The sequence below is a fragment of the Prionailurus bengalensis genome, chromosome B1 (assembly GCF_016509475.1).
Source record: "Prionailurus bengalensis isolate Pbe53 chromosome B1, Fcat_Pben_1.1_paternal_pri, whole genome shotgun sequence".
Classification (NCBI taxonomy): Eukaryota; Metazoa; Chordata; class Mammalia; order Carnivora; family Felidae; genus Prionailurus; species Prionailurus bengalensis.
Window position 1 is genome coordinate 51,345,645 of NC_057344.1, and position 23,713 is coordinate 51,369,357.

The 23,713-nt window shown below is 38.5% G+C and overlaps 1 protein-coding gene across 3 annotated transcripts in view; it reads left to right on the forward strand.

Annotated features, from left to right (window-relative positions):
• The window catches only part of MSRA (methionine sulfoxide reductase A), a 450,794-nt gene that overhangs the window by 323,901 nt on the left and 103,180 nt on the right, over positions 1 to 23,713 (forward strand). For all 3 annotated transcript variants that reach the window (XM_043565070.1, XM_043565068.1, XM_043565069.1), the window contains one exon: positions 17,890 to 17,996. In XM_043565070.1, coding sequence (XP_043421005.1) covers positions 17,890 to 17,996 — 107 coding nt within the window. The remainder of the gene's footprint in view (positions 1 to 17,889; positions 17,997 to 23,713) is intronic.

The following is a 23,713-nucleotide window of genomic DNA, read 5'->3' on the forward strand; positions in this document are numbered from 1 at the left end:
ATCCTCACCAACCCTTGTTCTTTCTTGAGTTTCTTATTTTAGTCATTCTGACAGGTGTGAGGTGCTATCTCATTGTGATTTTGCATTTCCCTGATGATGGGTGTTATTAGGCATCTTTTCATACGTCTCTTGGCCATCTGATGTCTTCTTTGGAGAAACGTCTGTTCATGTCTTCTGCCCATTTTTTAATTGGAATATTTTTTCAGTGTTGAGTTTCGTAAGTTCTTTATATATTTTGGATACTAACCCCTCATTAGATATGTCATTTAATCTTTCATTCAGTAGGTTGTCTTTTATTTTTGTTGGTTGTTTCCTTTTGCTGTACAGAAGCGTTTTATTTTGATGTAGTCTCAGTGCTTTATTTTTGCCTCTGTTTCCTTTGCCTCAGGAGACAAATCTAGAAAGATGTTGTTACGGCCACTGTCAGATTATTGCTTATGCTCTCTTCTAGGATTTTTATTGTTTCAGGCCCCACATTTAGGTCCTTAATCCATTTTGAGTTTATTTTTGTGTGTGATGTAAGAAGGTAGTCCAGTTTCTCTTTTTTGCACATACCAGTTTTTCCAATACCATTTTTTGAAGAGACTGTCTTTTTTGCATTGGACATTCTTTCTTGCTTTGTTGAAGATGCATTGGCCATATAATTGTAGGTGTATTTCTGGGTTTTCTGTTCTATCCTGTTGATCTATGTGTCTGATTTGATGCTTGTATCATATGTTTTAATTACTACCACTTTGTAATATAACTTGAAATCTAGAATTGTGATACCTCCAGTTTTGTTTTTCTTTTTGAAGATTGCTTTGGCTATTTGAGGTCGTTTGTAGTTCCATGCAAATTTTAGGATAATTTGTTCTAGTTCTTTGAAAAATGTTGTTGGTACTTTGACAAAGATTATATTAAATCTGTAGATTGTCTTGGTAACTATAGACATTTTAACAATATTTTTCAACATGCCATTTCTTTGTGTTGTCTTGAATTTCTTTAATCAGTGTTTTATAGTTTTCAGAGTACAAGTCTTTCAACTTTTTGGCTAAGTTTATTCCTAGATATGTTATTGTTTTTGGTGCAGTTGTAAATGCACATATTAGTGACCTAATATGTTACCTATTCTGGGGAATGTTCCATGCAGACTTGAAAAGAATGTGTATTCTGCTGTTTTAGGATTGAATGTTCTGAATATATCTGTTAAATCCATCTGGTCCAATGAATCCTTCAAAGCCACTGTTACCTTCTTAATTTTTCTTCCTGCTGCTTCATTATTAGTGTATAGAAATGCCATGGATTTCTGTACATTGATTTTGTATCCTGTAACTTTACTGAATTCGTTTATCAGTTCCAATAGTTTTTTAGTGGAATCTTTAGGGTTTCCTATATACTATCATGTCATCTGCGAATACTGAGAGTTTTACTTCTTCCTCATCATTTTTATTTCTATATATGGCTAATTGCTGTGGCTAGGACTTCCAGCACTATGTTGAATAAAAGTGAGTGGAAATCCTTGTCTTGTTCCTGACCTTAGTGGAAAAGCTCTCAATTTTTCACCATTGAGTATGATGTTGGCTATGGGCTTTTCATATAAGGTCTTTATTACATTGAGATATGTTCCCACAGACCTACTTTGCAGAGAGTTTTTATTATGAACGGATGTTGTACCTTGTCAAATGTTTTTTCTGCATCTACTTAAATGATCATATGGTTTTTATTTTCCTCTTATTGATGTGCTCTATCACATTGATTGTGTTATGGATTTTGAGCCACCTTTGTATCCTGGGAATAAATTCCACTTGATTGTGATGTATTATTTTTTTAATGTATTGCTGCATTCAGTTTGCTAATATTTTGTTGAGGATTTTCACATCTATATTCATGAGAGATAGTAGCCTGTAGTTAGCTTTTTTGTGTGGTGTATTTATCTGGTTTTGATATCAGAGTGATACTGGTCTCATAGAATGAATTTGGAAGTTTTTCTTCCTCTTGTATATTTTGGAATAGCTTGAGAAGAATAGGTATTAACCCTTCCTTAAATATTTGGCAGAATTTGCCTGTGAAGCCATCTGGTCCTGGACTTTTGTTTTTGGGGAGTTTTTTGATTACTGATTCAATTTCATCACTGGTAATTGGTATGTTCAAATTTATATCTCTTCCTGCTTTAGATTTAAATAGGTTATATGTTTCTGGAAATTTATCCATTTCTTCTAAGTTGTCCAATTTGTTGGCATATAGGTTTTCATAATATTGTATCACAATAGTTTGTATTTCTGTGGCATTGGTTGTTATTTCTCCTGTTCATTAGCAATTTTGCTTATTTAGATCCTCTCTCTCTCTCTTTTTAAATGAGTCTTGCTAAAGGTTTATCAATTTGGTGATATTTTCAAAGAACCAGCTCTTGGTTTCATTCATCTGTTCTATTATTTTTTAGTTTCTATATCATTTATTTCTGCTCTAATATTTATTCTTTTCTTCCTTCTGCTGGTTTTGGGTTTTGTTTATTGTTCTTTTTCTAACTCCTTCAGTGAAAGGTTAGGTTGTTTATTTGAAGTTTTTCTTGCTCCTTGAGGTAAGCCTGTATTGCTATAAACTTCCCTCTGAGAACCACTTTTGCTGAATCGCAAAGATTTTGGACCACTGTATTTTCATTTTCATTTCTCTCCATGTAATTTTTGATTTTTTGATTTCTTGGTTGACCCATTCCTTGTTTAGTAGCATGTTGTTTAACCTCAATGTATTTGTGGTCTTTCCGGATTTTTTCTTGTGGTTAACTTCTAGTTTCATAGCATTGTGATCATAAAAGATGCATGTTATGACTTCAATCTTTTTGAATTTGTTGAGACTTATTTTGTGACATAATATGTTATCTATTCTGGAGAATGTTGCATTCAGACTTGAAAAGAATGTGTATTCTCTGTTTTAGGATTGAATGTTCTGAATATATCTGTTAAATCCATCTGGTCCAATGTATCCTTCAAAGCCACTGTTACCTTCTTGATTTTCTATTTGCATGATCTGTCCATTGATATAAGTGGGGTATTAAAGTCTACTATTACTGTAATACTATTGATTATTTCCTTTACGTTTGTTATTAGCTGCTTTATGCATTTGGGTGCTTTCATGTTGCATGCATAAATATTTATAATTGTTATATTTTCTTGTTAGATTTTCCCCTTTATTACTATATATGGTCCTTCTTTGTTTCTTGTTACACTCTATTTTGAAGTGGATTTTGTCTGATATAGGTATTGATACCCTGGATTTCTTTTCACATCCATTTGCATAATAATCCCTCACCTTCAATCTGCCATGTGTCTTTAGATCTGAAATAAGTCTCTTGTAGGCAGCATATAGATGACTCTTGTTTTTTTTTTTTTTTTATCCATCCCATCACCCTATATCCTTTGGTTGGAGCAGTTAGTCCATTTACATTCAAAATAATTATTGAAAGATATGTATCTATTGCCATTTTGTTATTTGTTTTGTGGTTGTTTTTGTAGTTCTCTGATCCTTTCTTCTTTCGCTCTCTTCTCACACCCTTTGCTGGCTTTCTTTAGTGATATACTCCAATTCCTTTCTCTTTATTTTGTTCATATCTATTGTTGGCTTTTGATTTGTGGTTGCCATTATGTTTTGATATAACATTTTCTGCATATATCAGTCTATATTAAGCTGATGGTCACTTAAATATGAACACATTGTTTACTCCTCTCCCCACCCCCCTACATTTTAGGTATATGGTGTCATGCTTTACATCCTTTTATTTTGTGTGTCCCTTGACTGATTTTTACAGATACGCCTATTTTTACTGCTTTTGTTCTTCCTACTTTTCTTACTCTTACAGTCTTTACTTTCCTCTCAAAGAGTCCCCACCTGACATTTTTGTAGGGCTACTTTAGTGGTCAGAACTCCTTTAGCTTTTGTTTGTGTGGGAAACTCTTTATCTCTCCTTCTTCTGAATTATAGCCTTGCTGGTTAGAGTATTCTTGGCTGTAGATTATGCCTTTTAAGCAGTAAGAATATATCATTCCACTCTTCTGGCTTTCAAAGTTTAAAATGAAAAATCCACATATAGCTTTATGGAGTTTCCCTTGTATGTAATTATTTTCTTTTCTCTTGCTGCTTAAAAAATTATCTCTTTATCACTACTTTTTGCCATTTTAATTACTATATGTCTTGGTGTGGACCTCCTTGGGCTGATTTTTTTGGGAGACCTTTGTGCCTTCTGGATCTGGATATCTTTTTCAGCTGTCAGATATGGAAATTTGTCAGCTGTTATTTCTTCAAAGAAGTTTTCTGTCCCCCTTTCTCTCTCTTCTTCTTCCAGGATCCCTGTAGTGTGAATGCTATTATGCTTGATGGAGGTGCTGAGTCCCTTAAGTCTATTATTTTTCATAATTTTTTCTCTCACCTGCTCAGCTTGATTACTTTCCATTACTGTGTCCTCTAGGTCAGTGATTCATTCTTCTGCTTCTTCCAGACTGCTATTTATTCCATCTAATGTATTTTTAATTTCATTTATTGTGTTTTTCATTTCTGTTTTTTTTAAATCTCTGTATTAAGAGTCTCATTGATGTCCTCCATTCTTTTCTCAAGTTCAGTGAGTATCTTTATGATAATTAGTTTAAATTCTCTATCAGGCATATTATTTATATCTGTTTCACTTAGATCTCTTGCTGTGATTTTGCCCTGTTCTTTCATTTGGAAAATATTCCTCTGTCTCTTCATTTTTTCCAATTCTCTGTGTCTGTTGCTGTGTGTTAGGTAAGTCAGCTGTGTCTCCTGCTCTTGAAAGTAATAGCCTTATGAAGAAGAGATCATGTTGTGCCTTGTAGTGCAGTGTCTCTTGTTCCCCAGAATATGGCACTTCAGGGGTTTCTCCTGTGTGTGTTGCATGAACCCTGCCATTGTGTCTTGGCTGCTTTTTCCTTTGGTCCAGTTGTCTTCGGTGGTACTCTTTGCCTGTTGTGGGCAGTGTTTGATCCCTATGGTGTTAGTGCACCAATCCGGGGCTGCCATGGGCTTAAGTTGATTCAAAATAGACATTTGCAGTAGCACCAAACTGCAAGGCACTTTCCCTGTATTGTCCTCTGAGAAGTTTTCATTGGTGGGCAGGGCCTTCAATCACACCAAATGTCTCCAACAGCTGACTGGTGTATGTGGTTATCTTCTCCTCACTCCAGGGATGGACCCACTTTGGAGTGGTGCTAGCCCCTTTCAGGGCCACTTCCAGGCCTGTAGCCCCAGCTTGAATGGGCCCTAGCCAAGAGCATATTGGAAGGGGTGAGTTGAGCAGTGCCCATGGGGTTTGTGTGCCAGTGAGAGTGGGTGTGCCACTGCTGCCACCACTGGGACCAGGCAGCCAGGGTGGTCATGCAGTCGGAACAATGTGTGCAAAGCATGCATGGGCAGGACACATAATTTTAACAAGTGCAATGGTCTTCTGGGGGAGGGGACCCACAATACTGGCACTAAGGCAAGCATGACTGGAAAGGGTGGATCTGGGGTTTGGAGTCAGAGCTTGGTATAAGCAAGTTAGGTAATGAATGTCAGCTCCATGTCAGTTCCCACAGGTGGCTGGTGGTTGTGTGTTTACACTGGAGGTAGGGAAGGGAAATGGTACCTGCCAGCTCCTTTGTTCCTAGAGAAGTCCCTCAATGAGCATTACCCTTCTGGGACATACTCTGAGATTGGTACATAATTTTCTCTCTCATATGCCCGAGGCATTTTTCAATCTGCTGCTTCTACTCTGTATCTTTGTGAGCTATTTGTTGTGCTGTCCCTCTAAGGGCAGAGAATCAGCTTCCTTTCACCCTCCCACAGCTCTCCCAGAACCTAGCCCACTGATTTTTTAAATTTCAAGCTTTAAGTCCTATTGGTTGTAAGAACTCACAAAATTCAAAACTGGCCTCTCTAGTTTTCAAAGGCAAATGTTATGGAGCTATACTTTCCCTCCCTTCCCAGTATAAGGTCTGTTTCTCTCCCTCTCTACACACATGACTGCCCACCCCCCACCCCCTGCCCTGCCAATGGCCTGGTCCCTTTAGCTCCCTACCCTGTCTCTGCCCTTCCTACCCTCTTCAATGTGGCGGCTTCTCTACATTTAGTTGTGGAGTTTGTTCTGCTAGTCTTTGGGTGGTTTTCTGGGTTGTTTTCACCGATATGAGTGTTCTCTAGTTATATCTGTGGGATGACATGAGCTTAGGGTCCTCCTACTCAGCCATCTTCCCCCAAGTTCAAGGATATATTACTTCTGCCAAGTAACAAGCTCATTTTATAACAAAGAATATGAATACATATGTAGAATTACAAAATATCCAGCACCCAGCAAGGTAAAATTCACACTTTCTGGAATCCATTAAAAATAACGACATTCAAAACAAGCAGAAAAATACTGTATACAGTGAGAAAAATTAATCAATGGAAAATGACCCAATCTTGACACAGATAATGGAACTAGCAATAAGAATTAAGGTACTTAAAACTGTATTCATTATGTTTAAAAATCTAAAGGAAGTATTGAACACATTAAATAGAAGGATAGAATATATTTTAAAAAAGGCCTAACCCAATTTCAAGAGATGAAAATTGTAAGGTCTGAGATGAAAATAATTTGAACGTCAAAAAAAATTTCCAAATTTGATAAAACAACAAATCTATAAGAAATTAAATGAACATCAAACACACACACACACACACACACACACACACACACACACACAATTAAGAAAAGGACATCATGACACGTGATAATCAAATCATTAAAATCCCTGATAAAGAGAAAATCTTATAAGTAGCCACAAAACAAAGATAAATTTCATGCAAGGCAGCAAAGATACAGAAGACAGCAGATTTCTCATCAGGAACAATGCCAGCTATAAGGCAGTGGAGCAATATCTTTTAAGCACTGAAAGGAAAAAAAGGAACTGTCATCTTAGAATTCTTTGCCTGGTGAAAATATCTTTTAAGTGTGTTTCACATGTATAGAAGCTGAATGAATTCATCACTAGCAGACTTGAGCTAGAAGGAAATGTGAATGGAAGTCCTTTAAGCAGAAAGGAAGTGATACCAGCTGGAAATATATATCTACACAAAGGAATAAAGAGTACTAGCAATGTTAACTACATTTGAACTAAACACAAAGACTTTTAAAGATGGAAGTCTCTTTAAAATATCACCCACTGTTTAGAGTCAAAATAATAAGTGTATTTTGAGGGTGGTAAGCTATGTAGGAGTTCAATGCTTTGCAAACACAGCACAAAGTCTGGAAGGGGAGACTGTAAAGTGGAAAAAGGATAATCTTTTCCATAATGGTGCTGGAACAATTGTATATCCTTCTGCAAAAAAGCAACAATAAAAGAACACAACAGCAATAACAACAAGGAAACCAAAACAACTCTGACCTGTACCTCATGCCACATACAAAACATAAAATGAATCATAGCTCTAAATTTAAAGCCTAAAATGATAACACTTCTGAAGGGAAATATAGGAGAAGATATTTGTGACTTGGGTTAAGTAAAGATTTTTAGGTATAACACCTAAAACATGACCCATAGAAGAAAACATTGATAATTTAGATTTCATCAAAATTAACTTATGCTCTTGGAAAATCACTAAGAGAATGAGAGACAAATCCAGACTTGGAGAAAGCAGTTTCCAGTTATATATCTGAGAAGACCCTTGTAACCAGAATATATAAAAAAAAAAAAAACCTCTAAAAATTCAACTATATGAAAACAAACAACACAATTTAAAAATGTGTGAAATATTTGAACACTTTATCAGAGAAGATGTACAAATGGCAAATTATCACATGAAAAAGACTCAACATCATTAGGCATTAAGAAATTCAAATTAAAACCACAATGAGATACTACTACACATATATCAGAATGACTAAGATTAAAAGGACTTAGTGTACCAAGCGTTCATGTTAATATGACAACTGGAGTTCTCATACCTTGCTGGAAGTTAATGTAAAATATTACAACCACTTTGAAAAAAGTTTGGCAGTCTTAAATGAAACAAAAATGTACCAGCCATTCCACTCCCAGGTATTTATCCAGAAAAAAAATGAACATACATACATACATATGTAAATACAAAGACTTGTGCATGAGTATTTATACTAGCTTTATTTTAAAAACCCAAGGCTGGAAAGAACCAAAATGTCCATCAATAGGTCAATGAATAAACAAATTGTGGGATATCTGATTCATGGAACACTGCTCGGCTATTAAAAGAAGAAATTGTTGAACTTGTAATAACATGGCTGAGTTACCAACCATGTACCAACTATGTACCAACATAGTACATGCTGTTATTCCAGTTGTATAAAATTCTAGAAAATGCAAATGAATCTATAATTATAGCATGTAGATCAGAGTTTACCTAAGGCTTTGGGGTGGGAACTGGGAGTGGTGGGAAGGAAAGATTTAAAAGGGGGTGTGAAGGGGTGCCTGAGTGGCTCAGTTGGGTAAGCATCCAACTCTTTATTTTGGCTCAGGTCATTACCTTGCACGGTTTGAGAGTTTGAGCCACGCATCTGGCTCTGTGCTGACAGTGCACAGTCTGCTTGGGATTCTCTGTCTCCTTCTCTCTCTGTCCCTCCCCTGCTCGCTCATTCTCTCTCTCTCTCTCTCTTTCTCAAAAATAAGTAAATAAACATTTAAAAAATAAAAAAGGGCTGTGAAGAATATTTTGGAGGTATTCATGATCTTGATTGTGGTTATGGTTTCATGGTGTATTTACATGTCAAAACTGATCAAATTGTACACTTTAAGTGTATACCATTTATTGTATGTCAATTTTACCTCAGTAAAACTGGTTTTAAAAGGATCTAACCCAAATCCTTGATTGTACAGATGATGAACTGAGGCCAGAGTCGTTAAGAGGTATGGATTCTAAATGGATCTCTGTTCATTCTTAATGAGTACATCTTGCTTCTCTTCATGCTTATTTGTTTGATGGTACATTCAAGAAATTTCCTGAGAACTGAGATCAGGTTCATTGGTCTGTACGTTAGTCCTAGCAAGATTCCTGGATTGAGGTAGATTCTTAACAACTCTTCACTGACTTAGGAATTTAATTTTTAAGTAGTATGTTGAAAATATCTCCTCCTTGAATTTCTGCATTAGAAGTCTTGAGGGGATGGAGGGGTTATGTTTACTAAGCTCCTATATAAGATACCTAACAACCCTGTGAGGTATGTATCATCATCCTCATTTTCCCAAATGAGGAAGCTGAAGAGTGGATGGGTTTAATGACTTGGCTGACATTACACCGTTAGTAAACCACAGAGCTGGGATTAGAATTCAGAACTGTCACATGACAAAACCTGATTTCCAGGCTTTATGAAGCAGACTATAGGTCAGGATCCATTTTTTTTTTCTTAGCAACAGAATATGGATTCATATCCTAGAATATGGATTCATCCTAATGGAAGTCACCCTATCTATGCAACCAATGACAGTCCTCTAATGAGATTGCTCCTCTGAAGGTTCCTACCATGGTTAGTAATTGTAGGCCCTTATAAATGTGTCCTTCTCCACCCTGATGTTCACTATCAGCTGGTGAGTCCTGGAATTTCTTGAAGTAATCACCTTGCAGTAAGTCATAGTGTGAACTTCCCTTTAAAATTCTCATGTTCAAGCATATTTCTCCCCTCTCCAGCTAAAAGGTAGGTATAAAACAGGCCTGGTACCCAAAAGTTAACTAAAGTTTAGAAGGCCCACTGAGCATATGAGAACTTCCATCTTTTTTTGCCTCATTATAGATTATTTCTCTGTTTTCTACTGCTTTCTGTGGCTCTGCTGAGAGAAATCTTAGCACATATCAGGATGGTTTGTCCCTTTCAAATCTTATTGGAAGAAGGTGGTTGGAGAAATCTCAAATAGTTGGTAGCTGCCAGGAGGTCAGTCCCTTCAAGAATGCCCCAAAGCCCACTCCTCATTACTTAGTTTAGAGAGCGTTATGGGAGAATGTTCAGCACAAGATGTTGTTTCTCAGCCAACTATTTTCATTTCACCCACTGCAGCAAGACCATTGCTTGCTTTCCTGGGACATGAAAACAGCCAAATAGTGTCAGTAATTTATCTTCTTAGTTTTTCCAAAGCCAGCACAATGAACTTTGCAGCACTTAGTGAATCTGTATGAAAGAGAGTTTTGGATTTTGGAAGATTATATTTACCCAGGGTTCTACAGAACCCTGAGACTTCCCTGGGTTGATCTTCCCTGAGACTGATCTTTCCTGAGACTGATCTTTCCATACATATCTGGTCCTGATGTGTCCTGTCAAGATATCTATGCGGCCTCATGCTCAACCAACCAGCTTCCTTTCCTTCCAACTCCCTTGTCAGAACCCAGCCCTGTCTCATCGCTGTCCTCATCACATACCATGCTTGTTCTTACTTCTGGACCTTAAGTGGTGATGCTCCTCCCCTGATGCACCACTGACAGGGCACGTTGTTCCATTGTCTTTAATTGTTTTGCTGTAACTTCTTGTACAGCAATTTTGGTATTCGTTGGATCTAGCTTTAAATCCTAGGACAGCCATTTACCAGCTCTGTGACATCAGGCAGGTCACTAAATGTCTGATCCATAGCTTCCTTTGTGTCACAGAAAGTTAAGAATACCAACTAAACAGGGCTAATGTGAAGATTAAGGACAGCTGTCTGCAGTATGAGGAGGAATGTTGGCAAAAACTCAGTTTGGTGAAGTGTAGGGTCAAGCTTATAACCGTTCCTTTCATGCTTTCCCTCTCTCCCTTTTCCAGGCTATTTCTTGGGATCGAGACTCATAATTTAATTCTTCTGTGACCTTGATAGTGCTGAGCACACAGTTGGTACTATGTGAATACTTGATACTGGAGAGAATGTATTTGTTTGCAGAAGAAGGAAAGGCAAGTAGGGATTCTCTGTCTCTCAGTGACATTTTTCTGTCCTTTCTCACAATGCAGTTTAGGTTACTTTTGCTCTCTTGATAACAGCATTATAAAGGCTGTTTAGATCAGGTTGTAACAGTCAAATTTGTGATTCACTGAGTTGGACCACTGCTTTCCAGTAGCTCCTAACTGCTGGTTTTCTCATGTGGGCTTCAAGCTCGATGGTAAAGTGTTCATCCTTCTTGAGAAGATGTGCCCTAGCACTCTGATAAAAATGCTTACAATGCCGCTGATGCTTTTGCAAATTGTATTGGTTCCTTCCAAGTCTTTGAAGGCACCATGCTGTTCCATAATCCTTACTTTTGTCCTTCCACTTTCTGGAGAATGCCTTTCACCCCTTGTGCCCATCTACTGCTCTTTCAAGACAAAGTCACTTTCTCTATACAGCCTTTCAGGACTTAGGCCTTTCCCATACTGATCAGGTGAACTTAGCCTCTCCCTTCTCTGAATCCCTGTATTTTTCTAACTTACATAGATTTTTTCCCATAGCACCTTGTTATGGACTGAATATTTTTGTTACCCCCAAATCCATACGTTGAAACCTAATCCCCAATGTAATCTCCAATGTGAGGGTAGAGCCCTCATGTATGGGATTAGTGTCCTTTTAAGAAGAGGCTAGAGAACTGGTTCTCTCTCTCTCTCTCTCTCTCTCTCTCTCTCTCTCTCTCTCTCTTTACCATGTAAAGATAATGCAAGAAGACAGCTGTCTGCAATCAGAAAGAAGGCTGTCCCCAGGCACTGAATCAGCCAGTACCTTGATCTAGGACTTCCAGCCTCCCAAACTGTAATAAATAATGTTTTGTTGTTGCTAAGCCACCCAGTGTGTGATATTGTGTTTTAGCAGCCTGAATTAAGACACACCTGTATACTTGATTGTGCTTACTGGTTTCCATGTGTTTCCCCTTACTGTCCTGGGAGTATGACCTACTTGAAAAATAAGCCTTGGGGTACCTGGGTGTCTCCGTCAGTTAAGTGTCTGACTTCAGCTCAGGTCATGATCTCATGGTCCGTGAGTTCAAGCCTTGCATTGGGCTCTGTGCTGACAGCTTGGAGCCTGGAGCCTGCTTTGGATTCTGTGTTTCCCCCTCTCTCTGCTCCTCCTCCACTTTCTCTCTTTCTCTCTCTCTCTCTCTCTGTCTCTCTCAAAAATAAATAAACATTTAAAAAATATTTTAAAAAAAGAATGTGTCTTATTTCTGAATCTCAGTACCTAGTACCTTGCCTGAGACAGGACAAAATGGATGGATGGGTGGAAGGCAGGAAAGCACACAATTAGAAGGGCCTTTTAACTATTTTTCCAGTGATTTTAACTATTTCTTTCAAACACTCTGCAGATCTTTCCCCTTTTGCAGTACCCCAGTGGCCGTGAGCTCAGGAGATACAAGATAATGCTGAAAGCCTGATTTTTCCAAACTTAAGTTCAGAACTCAAGAGTGAGACATTGCTTTGGAAAGCTCTTCATGGGTAGGGGCAGGTATAGGAGAATTCACTCAAAGAGTTTTTCCCTTTCTTGGGTTTGTTTTCCACTGAAATTAGCAGAGTTAACATTTTCATTAGGAAGATACTTCTGCTAAAAAATGTAATAAAGAGTTAAAAGCTAGCACATTTCTCCCCACATAAAAATGGATTTTGATTCTCTCTTTGGATTTTTCTGTGTGACTTTTACTGCATGGGTATCTGAGGGAAGAGTATTATTTAATGCTTTTCAGGGGATGAAAAGGGTTGTGCCTAGAGTATCTTGTGTGACATCATCTATTATTTTTATTTCAAACTAGTAATTCTGAAACATTCCAAGATTCTTAAAAGTTGTAAAAATGAAAGTGCTTATCACCTACATATTTTTTTATACTCAACAAAGTGTTTTACAGGTTTCATCTCATTTACTCCTCACAACAAACCTATAGTTTAGGTCCTTATAATCCTTATTTTACACATGAGGTTTGGAGCTCAGAAAGATTAGGTAATTTACATAAAGCATGTCAGTGGCAGAGTCAGACTTAAAAAACAAGGTCTTGTTGCTCTGAGTCCTAGGCTTCTTATGAGAGATTTAGTGAACAGGTTTTTCTCACATGTGAATTACTGTTTTGTGTTCCTAACATAAACCAATGGAGGTTGAAAGAAATGATGAAAAATTTAATGATGCTAAACATCTGTAAATGCAATGTATTAAAAATAACGAGAACAGAAAATCCATAGTTCTACAGGTTTTTCTAGTTGTTGAGCATCAAATCATATTTCCCAGTGAGCTATCTGTTTCCAAATTTTAAGCTCCTATCCTTCTAATAAGCCTCTTCATCAGTGAACTGAAAGGTACACGCATTGGATTTAACCAAACACACACACAAGGATGTCGATACGTAGGCATGGTTTTAAGATATTAATATCTCCTCCTCAGGATGAATTTTGATGGAAAAAAATTTCAGTCAAATTAACACTGTTGTTCATGAGTATACCAGAGCATTAATGCCTTATCCAGTATCACTCGAAATTCAAGAGTGTCTACATAAAAGCTTTGATATTTTCTCTCTATCCCCTACTGTATCACTTTAGCACTTTCTTGTCTTCCTTCCTGGCCAGGCAGGGGTTTAGCCAGAGTGACTGGGAGGAGAGCATGCATTGGTTCTGATGTGGGGAGCTGTCAGTTTTGTTAGAACATCCAAGAAGAGTGGGGATCAGAAGGTCAGGGCTGTAAATTCAATCTTTAAGACTTGAAGATGGCAGCTGTAACAGTGTGAATAATTCCCATCTTTCCAATGGATGAATAGTCAGTTTGTGTTAGTGCAAAGGGGAAAGGTGCGAGGAGTCTGGAGCAGAGCTGTGGAAAATACCCACTATGTTACTCCTCTTTATAGCTGTCTGGGGTGAGTTGGGGACAGCCCAAATCTGCACAAAGAAAACAAGGACAACACTGACAGGAGCCCTATTGGTAATTAGCAGGTGATGAACTTAGAATTTAATTCAAGGGATCGTGGCTTCAGGGAAGGACTTATAAACCCCTATCCTGGATTGTAGTAGTAGTATAACCCATAATTACGTAAAGAATGCATGGATTGTTTTTTACAAAAATGCATTGCCTTACATACTTGCCTAGAAATGACAGTCATGTACATCTTTTCTGCTCAACCACACAATTTTATGGAATCTTCCAGATGTCTCTACCCCGTAGGTTGTCATGTCACTACAAGAGAAGCTCTAAATGTGGATGTCAATCTAAATGTTTCATTGTGCACTCTTCTATCAGACTATCTGTGAAAATATGATCAGTGGAAGAGACTGCTGTTATACAGTTTCCTTGGAATAATTCTTAACTATTCCCATCTTGTTTGCTAAAAAGCCAGTTTCTATTCATAAGCAACAATTCCTCATAATCCTAGGATAATTCAAGGATCTTCATCCAAATGCAGATATTTGTTGTCTTCAATGTACAAGGCATATGGAATCTTAGCAAAATTTGTTGAAAAATATACATAAATCACACCTGCATGTTCTCTTTTACTCACATACTAGTTTATCTTCCAAAAGAAAGGAAACTTGAATCGATTAACCAACTCCACATGAAGACCCTACTGTTGTGCATCTTGTGCTGACTGGAGATGGGTCAGATTTTACTAAAAATCAGCCATCCAGCAATCTTTTTCTTCATGGAGAATATTTCAGAGGGGACAATAATGCTCCATCATGGCATTGTGCACAAAAGGATGTGAAGTAGTCATGCAAGAAAATCCTTACTTATAAGTGAAGGAGGGAACATTGAAGAAGACAAAGAAAAAAATATTGCCACTGTGCCATTCTGGAATGTATATTTATCCAGTGTCTTAAATTATACTAGAATGTGGAACCCTGGGGTTTGCTTTTATTCATTGCTGTATCCTTAGCATCTGGAAAAGTACTTGGCACATATTAGGTGCTTAATAAATAATACTGTAACAGTATTTATATAGCATATCCTATAAAAATATTTACACTGTAATAACACTTATATATTGTATAGTATAATAACCATACCATGATACTTATGTGAATATATAACTTATACAGAAATAGGTATTCTAATGTGGTATTACACAGTGCTTATTGGAGGCATGGGCTGGCTTATTATATATTATTAAATTAATATTTTGGTGTCATTGGTATTGGCTCTTTAAGCCACTAATTAGTTCCTGGTCCCCACGTGGCCTTTGTGTATCAAGGTGAGGATGGGACTCTGAGGGTGGGAGAATGGAATTTCTAGGAAGTCAGCCAAGCTGGCGTGTGAACAAATAGGTGCCAGAAATACCTTCCACCCCATGCACAAGTACACACGTTACACACCATAGATAGCCATAGGCTTGACCCTAAATCCTGCTAGGTTGTTATTATTTAGACCTCTATTTTTAGCTTGTAGTTTTGATCATGAATTCTAGCTTGTCAATTCATTTACCGCCATAGTGAACCTTTGGTGTCTTCAGCTACTGCCCTTCCCTCTACTAGTCAAACGTATTAGCTCATTGGCAGCTTTTCCCTAGAGTTCTTAAGAAACATGATTTTATTTACGTTTGAATTAAAATTTTATTTACAAAGGAAAAAGCACTTTGACTAATTGATTTGGACTACAGTATTGATTGCAGGGCCTCGGGTCACAAGATATAAACTCATACATTCTTCATGCAACAAATATTGATGGAAGTGTATCTATCAGTCTGATGCTATACCAGGTACTATGTCTGTAAGGCTCTGCCCTTTGGAAGGCTCACAGACGAGGAAGAGGGACAACCACATAATAACAATGTAGCATGATAAAACCTCTAAGAGAGAGACCTGCCCAAAGGAGTCAGTGATTGGCACAGCTGTAAGGAACACTCAGGGAAACTTCTGTCGAGTGAAGATGCTTCAACTAAGTCTTGAAGGTTGGATAGGAGTTCAGTGTAAAAGTGTGTGCATCCCGGGAGAATTGGGGGCAGGTGGAGGAAGCATTGTACACTACAAACCTCAGAAACGGCAGAGTCAGGTTTTCCTCAACACATTATTGGAATTAAAAATGTTGCTGATGTGTTACACAAAACCTTGAAAATATCTGAGCAAACTCTAAACTCTTGCTACTCAAAATGCCGTCTGGTGGTCAGCACCACCCATGAGCAGATTAGAAATACAGAATCTCACCCAGGCTCACCATAGACCTACCAGACCAGAATCTGCATTTTAATAGTATCCCCAGGTAATTCACATATACGTTAACATCTGTAAGTACAAAGCCAAAGCCGTTCTTTTTGGAAGATTGAATCTTCTGTCAGAGGAGTTTTGGGTACTTTTAAAACTGAAACTGATAATTGAATAATGCAGTAAACATGCGTGAAGTTCATTTTGACAACAGCATGGAAATCTATAGGAGATCTATAGTAAGCCTGTGGCTGTGTAACTTTGGGGACTAAATTTTTCAGTTAGAAATTGATCACTATCGGGGCGCCTGGGTGGCGCAGTCGGTTAAACGTCCGACTTCAGCCAGGTCACGATCTCGCGGTCCGTGAGTTCGAGCCCCGCGTCAGGCTCTGAGCTGAGCTGATGGCTCAGAGCCTGGAGCCTGTTTCCGATTCTGTGTCTCCCTCTCTCTGCCCCTCCCCCGTTCATGCTCTGTCTCTCTCTGTCCCAAAAATAAATAAACGTTGAAAAAAAAAATTAAAAAAAAAAAAAAGAAATTGATCACTATCTACACTTTAGCTGCTGCGAAGGGGTGGAAAATGGGCTAGGCTCACCTCTTTTCCTTTAAGGAAAAGGCTCACGTTTTCCTTTGATTGGATGGATGACCTTAGGCGAACTCTTCAAACTCACTGAGCCTGTTATTTCATCATTTATAGGCATCTCCTTATTTGCCAAGTGAGGGACCATGGTACCTGCCACACAGGTGTCTCAGTAGGATCCAAAGAAATAATGTGTGGCACAATGCTTTGCAAGTGATGAATGGAATAGGTTATGATTTAAATATCTGCATAGAAAAATACATATTTGTAGAGCATTTACTATGATCTAAGACCTACAATAAACTTACCTAAGTTCAAATGTATTTGTTGTAATTAAAATAAGCAAAGCAAAACAGATATATTTCATGCTTGTTTAAGGAGAGTAGTGTCAAGAGGAAATTAAAACAAGCACTTAGTAATATATAACATATATAATATATGTAATGTATATGTAACATACATAATATATAACACCCCTGTGTTATTGCAGTGTTATTTATAATAACCAAGATATGGAAGCAATGTTAAGTGTTAATTGATGGATAAATGGATATATGTTATATATAAATATATATATGTATATATATATATATATATACACACACACACACACACGCAGACATATATACACGTGTGTGTGTGTATATATATATATATATATATATATATATATATAATGGAATATTACTCAGCCATCTAAAAGAATGAGATCTTGCTATCTGTGACAACAGGTTTGGGCCTAGAGGATATTATGCTAAGTGAAATAAGTAAAACAGAGAAGGACAAAAACCATATGATTCACAGATTTGTGGAGTCTAAAAACCAAAACAAAGGAACAAACAAAACGCAGAAACAGATCCGTAAATACAGAGAACAAACTGATGGTTCCCAGAGGGGAGGTGTTGTTGGAGATGGGTGAAAAGTGGTGAAGAGGTGCAAGCTGCCAGTTATGGAATGGATAAGTCAAGGGCATGAAAGGTACAGCATAGGGAATATAGTCAAAGGTGTTGTAATAGTGTTGTATGATGACAGATGGTAGGTACACTTGTGGTGAGTGTAGCATAAGGTTAAGACTTGGTCAAATCACTAAGTTCTATACATGAAACTAATATAACATTGTGTGTCAACCATACTTCATTAAAAAAAAAACAAGCACTTAGTACATGAATCATAGAAAACTTGTGACACTGGCCTTGTTGCTCAGTCTACTCCAGTAATCCTTTCTGATCTCCACTTTCCCAGGCATGCGCCAAGGCAATGACCATGGTTCTCAATACCGCTCAGCCATCTATCCAACCTCTACCAAGCACCTGGAGGTGGCCCTGAGATCTAAAGAAGACTACCAGAAGGTAGGGTCTCCTCTTGCTCCCAGATGCCCACTGTTGGCCCCCACCAAGTCAGACCCCACCTGTAGAGGGAGAGTCTGGTTGTTTTCACCTGGCACTGTTCTATTTACATAGTTTTTGGAAATGTCTGTCATCTTCTGCTCTATAAATATGCTACATCATATTTTAGGAGTAGGCCCTTGTGCATTTCTCATAAAATCAACTCATCCGGATGAATATGTATCTTCTTTTCTATCTCTCTCTGCCTCTATCTCTTGCTGGATCTCATTTTTTCTTTCTTCTGTTTATAATTATTTGTTCAGGATGCTGTAACAAAGCACCACAGACTACCACAGACTAGGTGTCTTAAGCAACAGAAATGCATTGTCTCATGGTTCTGGAGGCTGGAAGTCCAAAATCAAGGTGCTGGCTCTGCTGAGTCAGTTCCTGCTGAGGCTTGCCACAGAGGGCTCTGCCCCAGGCCCCTTTCCTGACAGATGGCTGTCTTCTCCCTGTGTCTTTTTTACATTGTCTTTCCTCTATCATATCTGTTTCTGTGTCCAAATTTCCCCTTGTTTTGACAATTCCAGCCATAGTGAATTATAGTCCAACCTAATGCCCACATTTTAACTTGATTACCTCTGTAAAGACAGTATCTCCAAATAAGCTTACATTCTGAGATACTGGGTTGGGGGGGGTGGAATTTCAGCTTATCTTTTTTGGGGAACATGGTTAAACCCAGAATACTCATTCTTTCTTGCTAGTAACAGTAGATTAAATTATAATAAAAACACTTCTCAGAAATATAGATACTACATCATGAAATAATTATTTTTACTATTGTATAATACTTAAAAAAATCCAATAGAGCTTTGGTTTCTTTTAAAAGTAACTTGAGTTGCTTTAATTCTTAGAACTTTGTGATATTGTTTACATTTTAATTATTGTTATATTTTCTGATTTAGATTTATGCTTAACAATGAGGCCATTAGCTACTGTAATGCTGGTCTATTTTAGTATTAATATGAAAAGTCTGATATGTAACAGTTCCCAGCAATCTGTGGGATCTCCATCTAACCCCCATGGTGGCAAGGTGGCAGTGAGGAGGAGAGAGAGACAAGAGTGTATCTACTGATAAAAAAGTAGCAGGACATGAAGTTCATGGTCAGTTCAACTCTGGAAAGCAGAGAAGGCTAAGGGAGATGCTGATAGGGCTTTATTTATTTTCAGCACACCTCCTCCCTCCAGGGCTATGATGTCTGCTTGGGGATAATAGTCAGCAGCCTCTGGGATGGCTCTCAGTGGTCTCTGCCCTTGTGTAAACCCCTCTCCTTGAGTGTGGGCTAAATTTAATGACTCACTCCCAATGAAGGACAGAAGTGGTGTGATGTTACTTCTGAGATGAGTTTATTAAAAGATCCGGGCTTCCATCTTGGAGGCCCTCTCTCATTGTCTCTTGGATCACTTGCCCTAAGGGAAATCAGCTGCCATGTTGTGAGGCAGCCCTGTGTAAAGGTCCCTGTGGCAAGGGGCAAAGGCTTCCAAGAACGACATGAGTAAGCTTAGAAGCTCCTCAGCCCCAGTCAAGCTTACTGGTGGGACGGCATCTCCAGTTGACAGTTGGACTGCAACCTCATGAAAGGTCTTAAGCCAGAGGCACCTAGCTAAGCAGTGCTACAGAAACCACAAGATAATAAGCTTTTGTTGTTTTTAAGTTGCTAAGTTTTGGAATAATTCATGTACACTTATATTGCCATTCTCAAAAGCTTTTTACCGCAAATTATCCTTTCTTATGTCTCTTTTCATCATGATTTTTCTGATAATCGTGGGCTTACCTGGGCATATGTGGTAGTGGTTAAGCATGTAGCCTCTAGCACCAAATAGTCTCAATTCATATGTCAGCTGTGGAACTTTTTATCAAGTCACTTAGAAAACTGTATATCTTACTTAACTCAAACAAACCTATAAGGATGAGAGACCTCATTATTATCCTCATATTTCAGATGTCCAGAGTCATAATGTTAAGTCAGTAGAGTAACTAGAATTACAGAAAAACAAACCAAATGCAGGGAGATGAGTCGGACAGCTGATGCAGGGCTCTAGGACAGAAACAATAGGAGCCTTCTCTAGGGTGCTGCCAGTCAGAGTGGAATAAGGGATATTTAGGAAGTAAAATAATAGATCTTGGAACTTGATTAGAAGTGGAGAAAAAGTGAGTGGGAGGAGTCCAGGGTAATTTATAGGTTTCTGGCTTGTGATATTGTATATGAAGGTATAGAGGTTCAGAGGTGGATTTGTTGTGAAGGTAAGTTAAGTCTGAACATGTGGAGTTTAAGGTACCTGTGATCTGGGCATCCAGGTGGTTTTTAGGAGAAGACGTGGGCTGTTCCTTCCTTGCAGGGAGGGTTGTTGTGACTGTTAACTGGGTTAATGCTTATATGGCACATGGCTTCACACATAATAAGTGCTCAACAAATGGTAGCCCTTATTATTATTGGGAGTTATCAACTTGGTTAGTGAAGCCCTAGTTGCTGGTACAGTCACTTCGGGGAAGTGATAAGAGATGAGAGGAGAAGGCTCAGGACTGGTGGAATACCAACATTTGAGAGGTTGGGTAGGGAAATGCCTATGGCAGGCAAATGACATGATATTCTGGTATTCACAGTGAGGATTTTAAGTTCCAAAGGTCAATGCCTTCCAGGTGATGATGAAGAAGTTAACATGATTTTTTGGTTTCTGCCCCAACATAGTTTCTTACCCTTAGCTGTGAGTGGAGCCCATGTTGATTTAGATAACTGATACACATAGGAAATAAAATTTAGATATTAAATATTAATAAACTTTTAATAACTTCTCCATTATTTTTGTAGATTTGGGGAATATTAATGTTATATTCTAGATAGTTTTTCTAACCACATGCTTTTTGGGTGTTTTGTACCTAAGCATATGGGATACACATACATGTACACATTTTTGCTTGGTTTTTAAAAGTAGGGTCTTTTTTTTTTATAAAGATTGGGGTCTTCTGTCCTCCCAGTATCCAAATATCCATTGCTGTTAATGTAACCACATATAATTGCTTTATTATCAACTCAGAGAACAAATACTCTCATGTTTCTTTTATTTTACCACATAAATAAAAGTGGCCCTGCCTTCCCCCCGATAGATGAGTGGCAAGTCCAGTACTTGTCTCCTGGCTAACTGGCTAAAACCCAGAGAGTCTTGACTCTAGACCAGCACCTCCAGTACAACTTTCTGCCATGATGGCCAGTGGTCTCTTCTGTACTCTCCAGTACAATAGCCACTAGCCACATGTGGCTATTGAACATTGAAGTGTGGTTAATGCGACTGAGAGCTGAATGTTTTGTTTTGTTTTATTTTAATTTAATTAATTTAATTTAATTTAATTTAATTTAATTTAATTTAAATAGCCACGTGTGGCTAGTGGCTACCTGATTAGATAGCATAGCAGTCTATGAAGGGTGTGTGTATCTATGTTGAAGGGAGCATGGGGCATGCCAGTCTGGCTCCCTGGCTGAAGACTCAAGATTCCAAGCCTTCTGCTGTTGTGTTGGCTTATTGCAAGAGCATCGGACTGCCATGGAGCACAGTCCTCATGGCCATCAGAGATGCTGCACCAGGAACTGCTCCCTCCCTTTCTTTTTGGAGATACACAGCATGAGGGTCAGGTAGTTTTCCTTTCAGTCACCACAGGAAAGAGCTGAATACTGAAAGCCACAACCCTGGGGACCTTGGCTGAGCTCAGTCAAGTGCAGAGGTGTGTTTCCATTCTTGATACAGTCCTTGCCCAGGAGTCCTGAGTCAGGATTTATCCTTCTGTCCCACCTTGAGCACCAGGAACTACTGTCTCCTTTCCCCCTTTTCAGATCATACCCTGAGGGGTCAAGTCATTTTCCATTTTGGGAAACAAGAATGAAGGCCCTCATTGTGTCACCTTCCTTGGTGAACAGTATGGCTAATTGCATATACCTGCACTCGGTGACCACTATAATTTTTATCTTAGTCCAGATCCCATGGAAAACAGAGCCTGTGGCAAAGGCTTGTGTGTGAGGACTTATTTGGGAGTGCGGTGCCATGGAGGAGGAGTAAGGGGCAGGGGGCCTGGAAAAGAAAAAGAGGGAGAACCAATATAACTCGGTCTGTGCTATCAGTGGTGGGTTGTTTGGTCCCTGTGAAATGACCAGTCGTTCTGGGAGAAGAAGGGAAGCATATGTCTGTTGGATGCCATTCCCCACGGGTTCACTCTGTGCTTCTGGGTCACACGTGGGTGGACTTAGGAGACTATGTCCCTGCAGCAGGAGGCAGGAGGCACATGGCATGAGTGTGAGACAAATCGCTGGAGGGCTCACCTGCATAAAACTAATCAGAGTCCATCCAGAGCTGAGCACTGCAGTGGGAACTGGAGGAGAGACAGGTGAGGCTGAGAGGATCTGAGCTGGTGCATGAGAGGTGGCTGATGCGACCGTCTACAGAGGGTCCTTTAGCCACTCCACCTCATCCGGGCCAGGCAGCTGACCGACTACAAAGCCTTGAGGATGATCTACCATGATTTTGTGCTTTCTGGCACCTCTGTTAGAGCAGAGAAAGAAAAAGACAATTTTATTTTTCAACAGACATCCTGTTACAAGCAGATAGTTATATACTATACCATTACATGTGTAGTGTATATATTTACATATCGTATATGTATGTAGCTATATAATGACGATGCTGCTGCTGCTGATAGACAGCAACACCAGAACCAACTGAGTGCTTACTCCATGCTCATTACTATTTTAAACACTTTATATAAATGAAGTCATTTGTATATCTCTGACTCTATTTATCTATATACATACATAGATATAATGGATATGTTTAGATATAGGTATGCATGTATCTCTTAGTACCGTTATGTAGAATTGTATATATTCATGTGTTTCTTGTTCCTAGTTTTGAAAGTTGTATAAATTTCTAACTGTCCATTCAATTGGTATAATTGATAATATACACACCAAAAAAAAATCACTAATTTGCAGTGCATGTGAGAGGTGATATAATTAGCTTTTGCACCATAAAGAACTTGATCTGTGCTTTTGAATTTACCTTTAAAAGTAAATGTGGTTGCTAATAGATCCCACAAAGCAGGAAGAGAGTCTCAGATATCACCAGTTGCCTTAACAGGTGAGTAAAGGAGAGGAGAAAGCTAAAGAGTTGACTCCTAGAACATGGAATTGGCTTTCCTGGGTTTTCTACCTAAGGTAACCTTGCACAAATTCCTGAAACAACAAGGTGTTTAATCTAGGGAGAGTCATTTCTTAACAGTACTAGACTGAGGTCTAGGATTTGTAATCTCATCACAAAAATATAGGTTTATTTCTGAGATTGGAAGATTCTGCACATGACTCATTCCATGCATTTTATGTACAATCATTTCCCCTTTAAGAGTTGGCATTTCCAGCCCTGTCATTACATTCTGGGAATTCATCTTATTTGAGTCCTGGTGGGACCCCTATGCACTAACTATAACATTGACTTAGGTTACTAATTTAATAGTCTTCACTAGTTTGCCCCCAGTGACCCCCTAGTAACCAGCTTCTTCAGCAACTTCTTTATACTTGGAGTTTAGAGTGACAGTATTGCTTACCACGGAGCAGCCATTTGAACATAAAATTAGCTGATTTTATCACAGGGACCAATTGTTGAGCTAATTAGATGTGCAGTACTGCTGATGAGCCAGA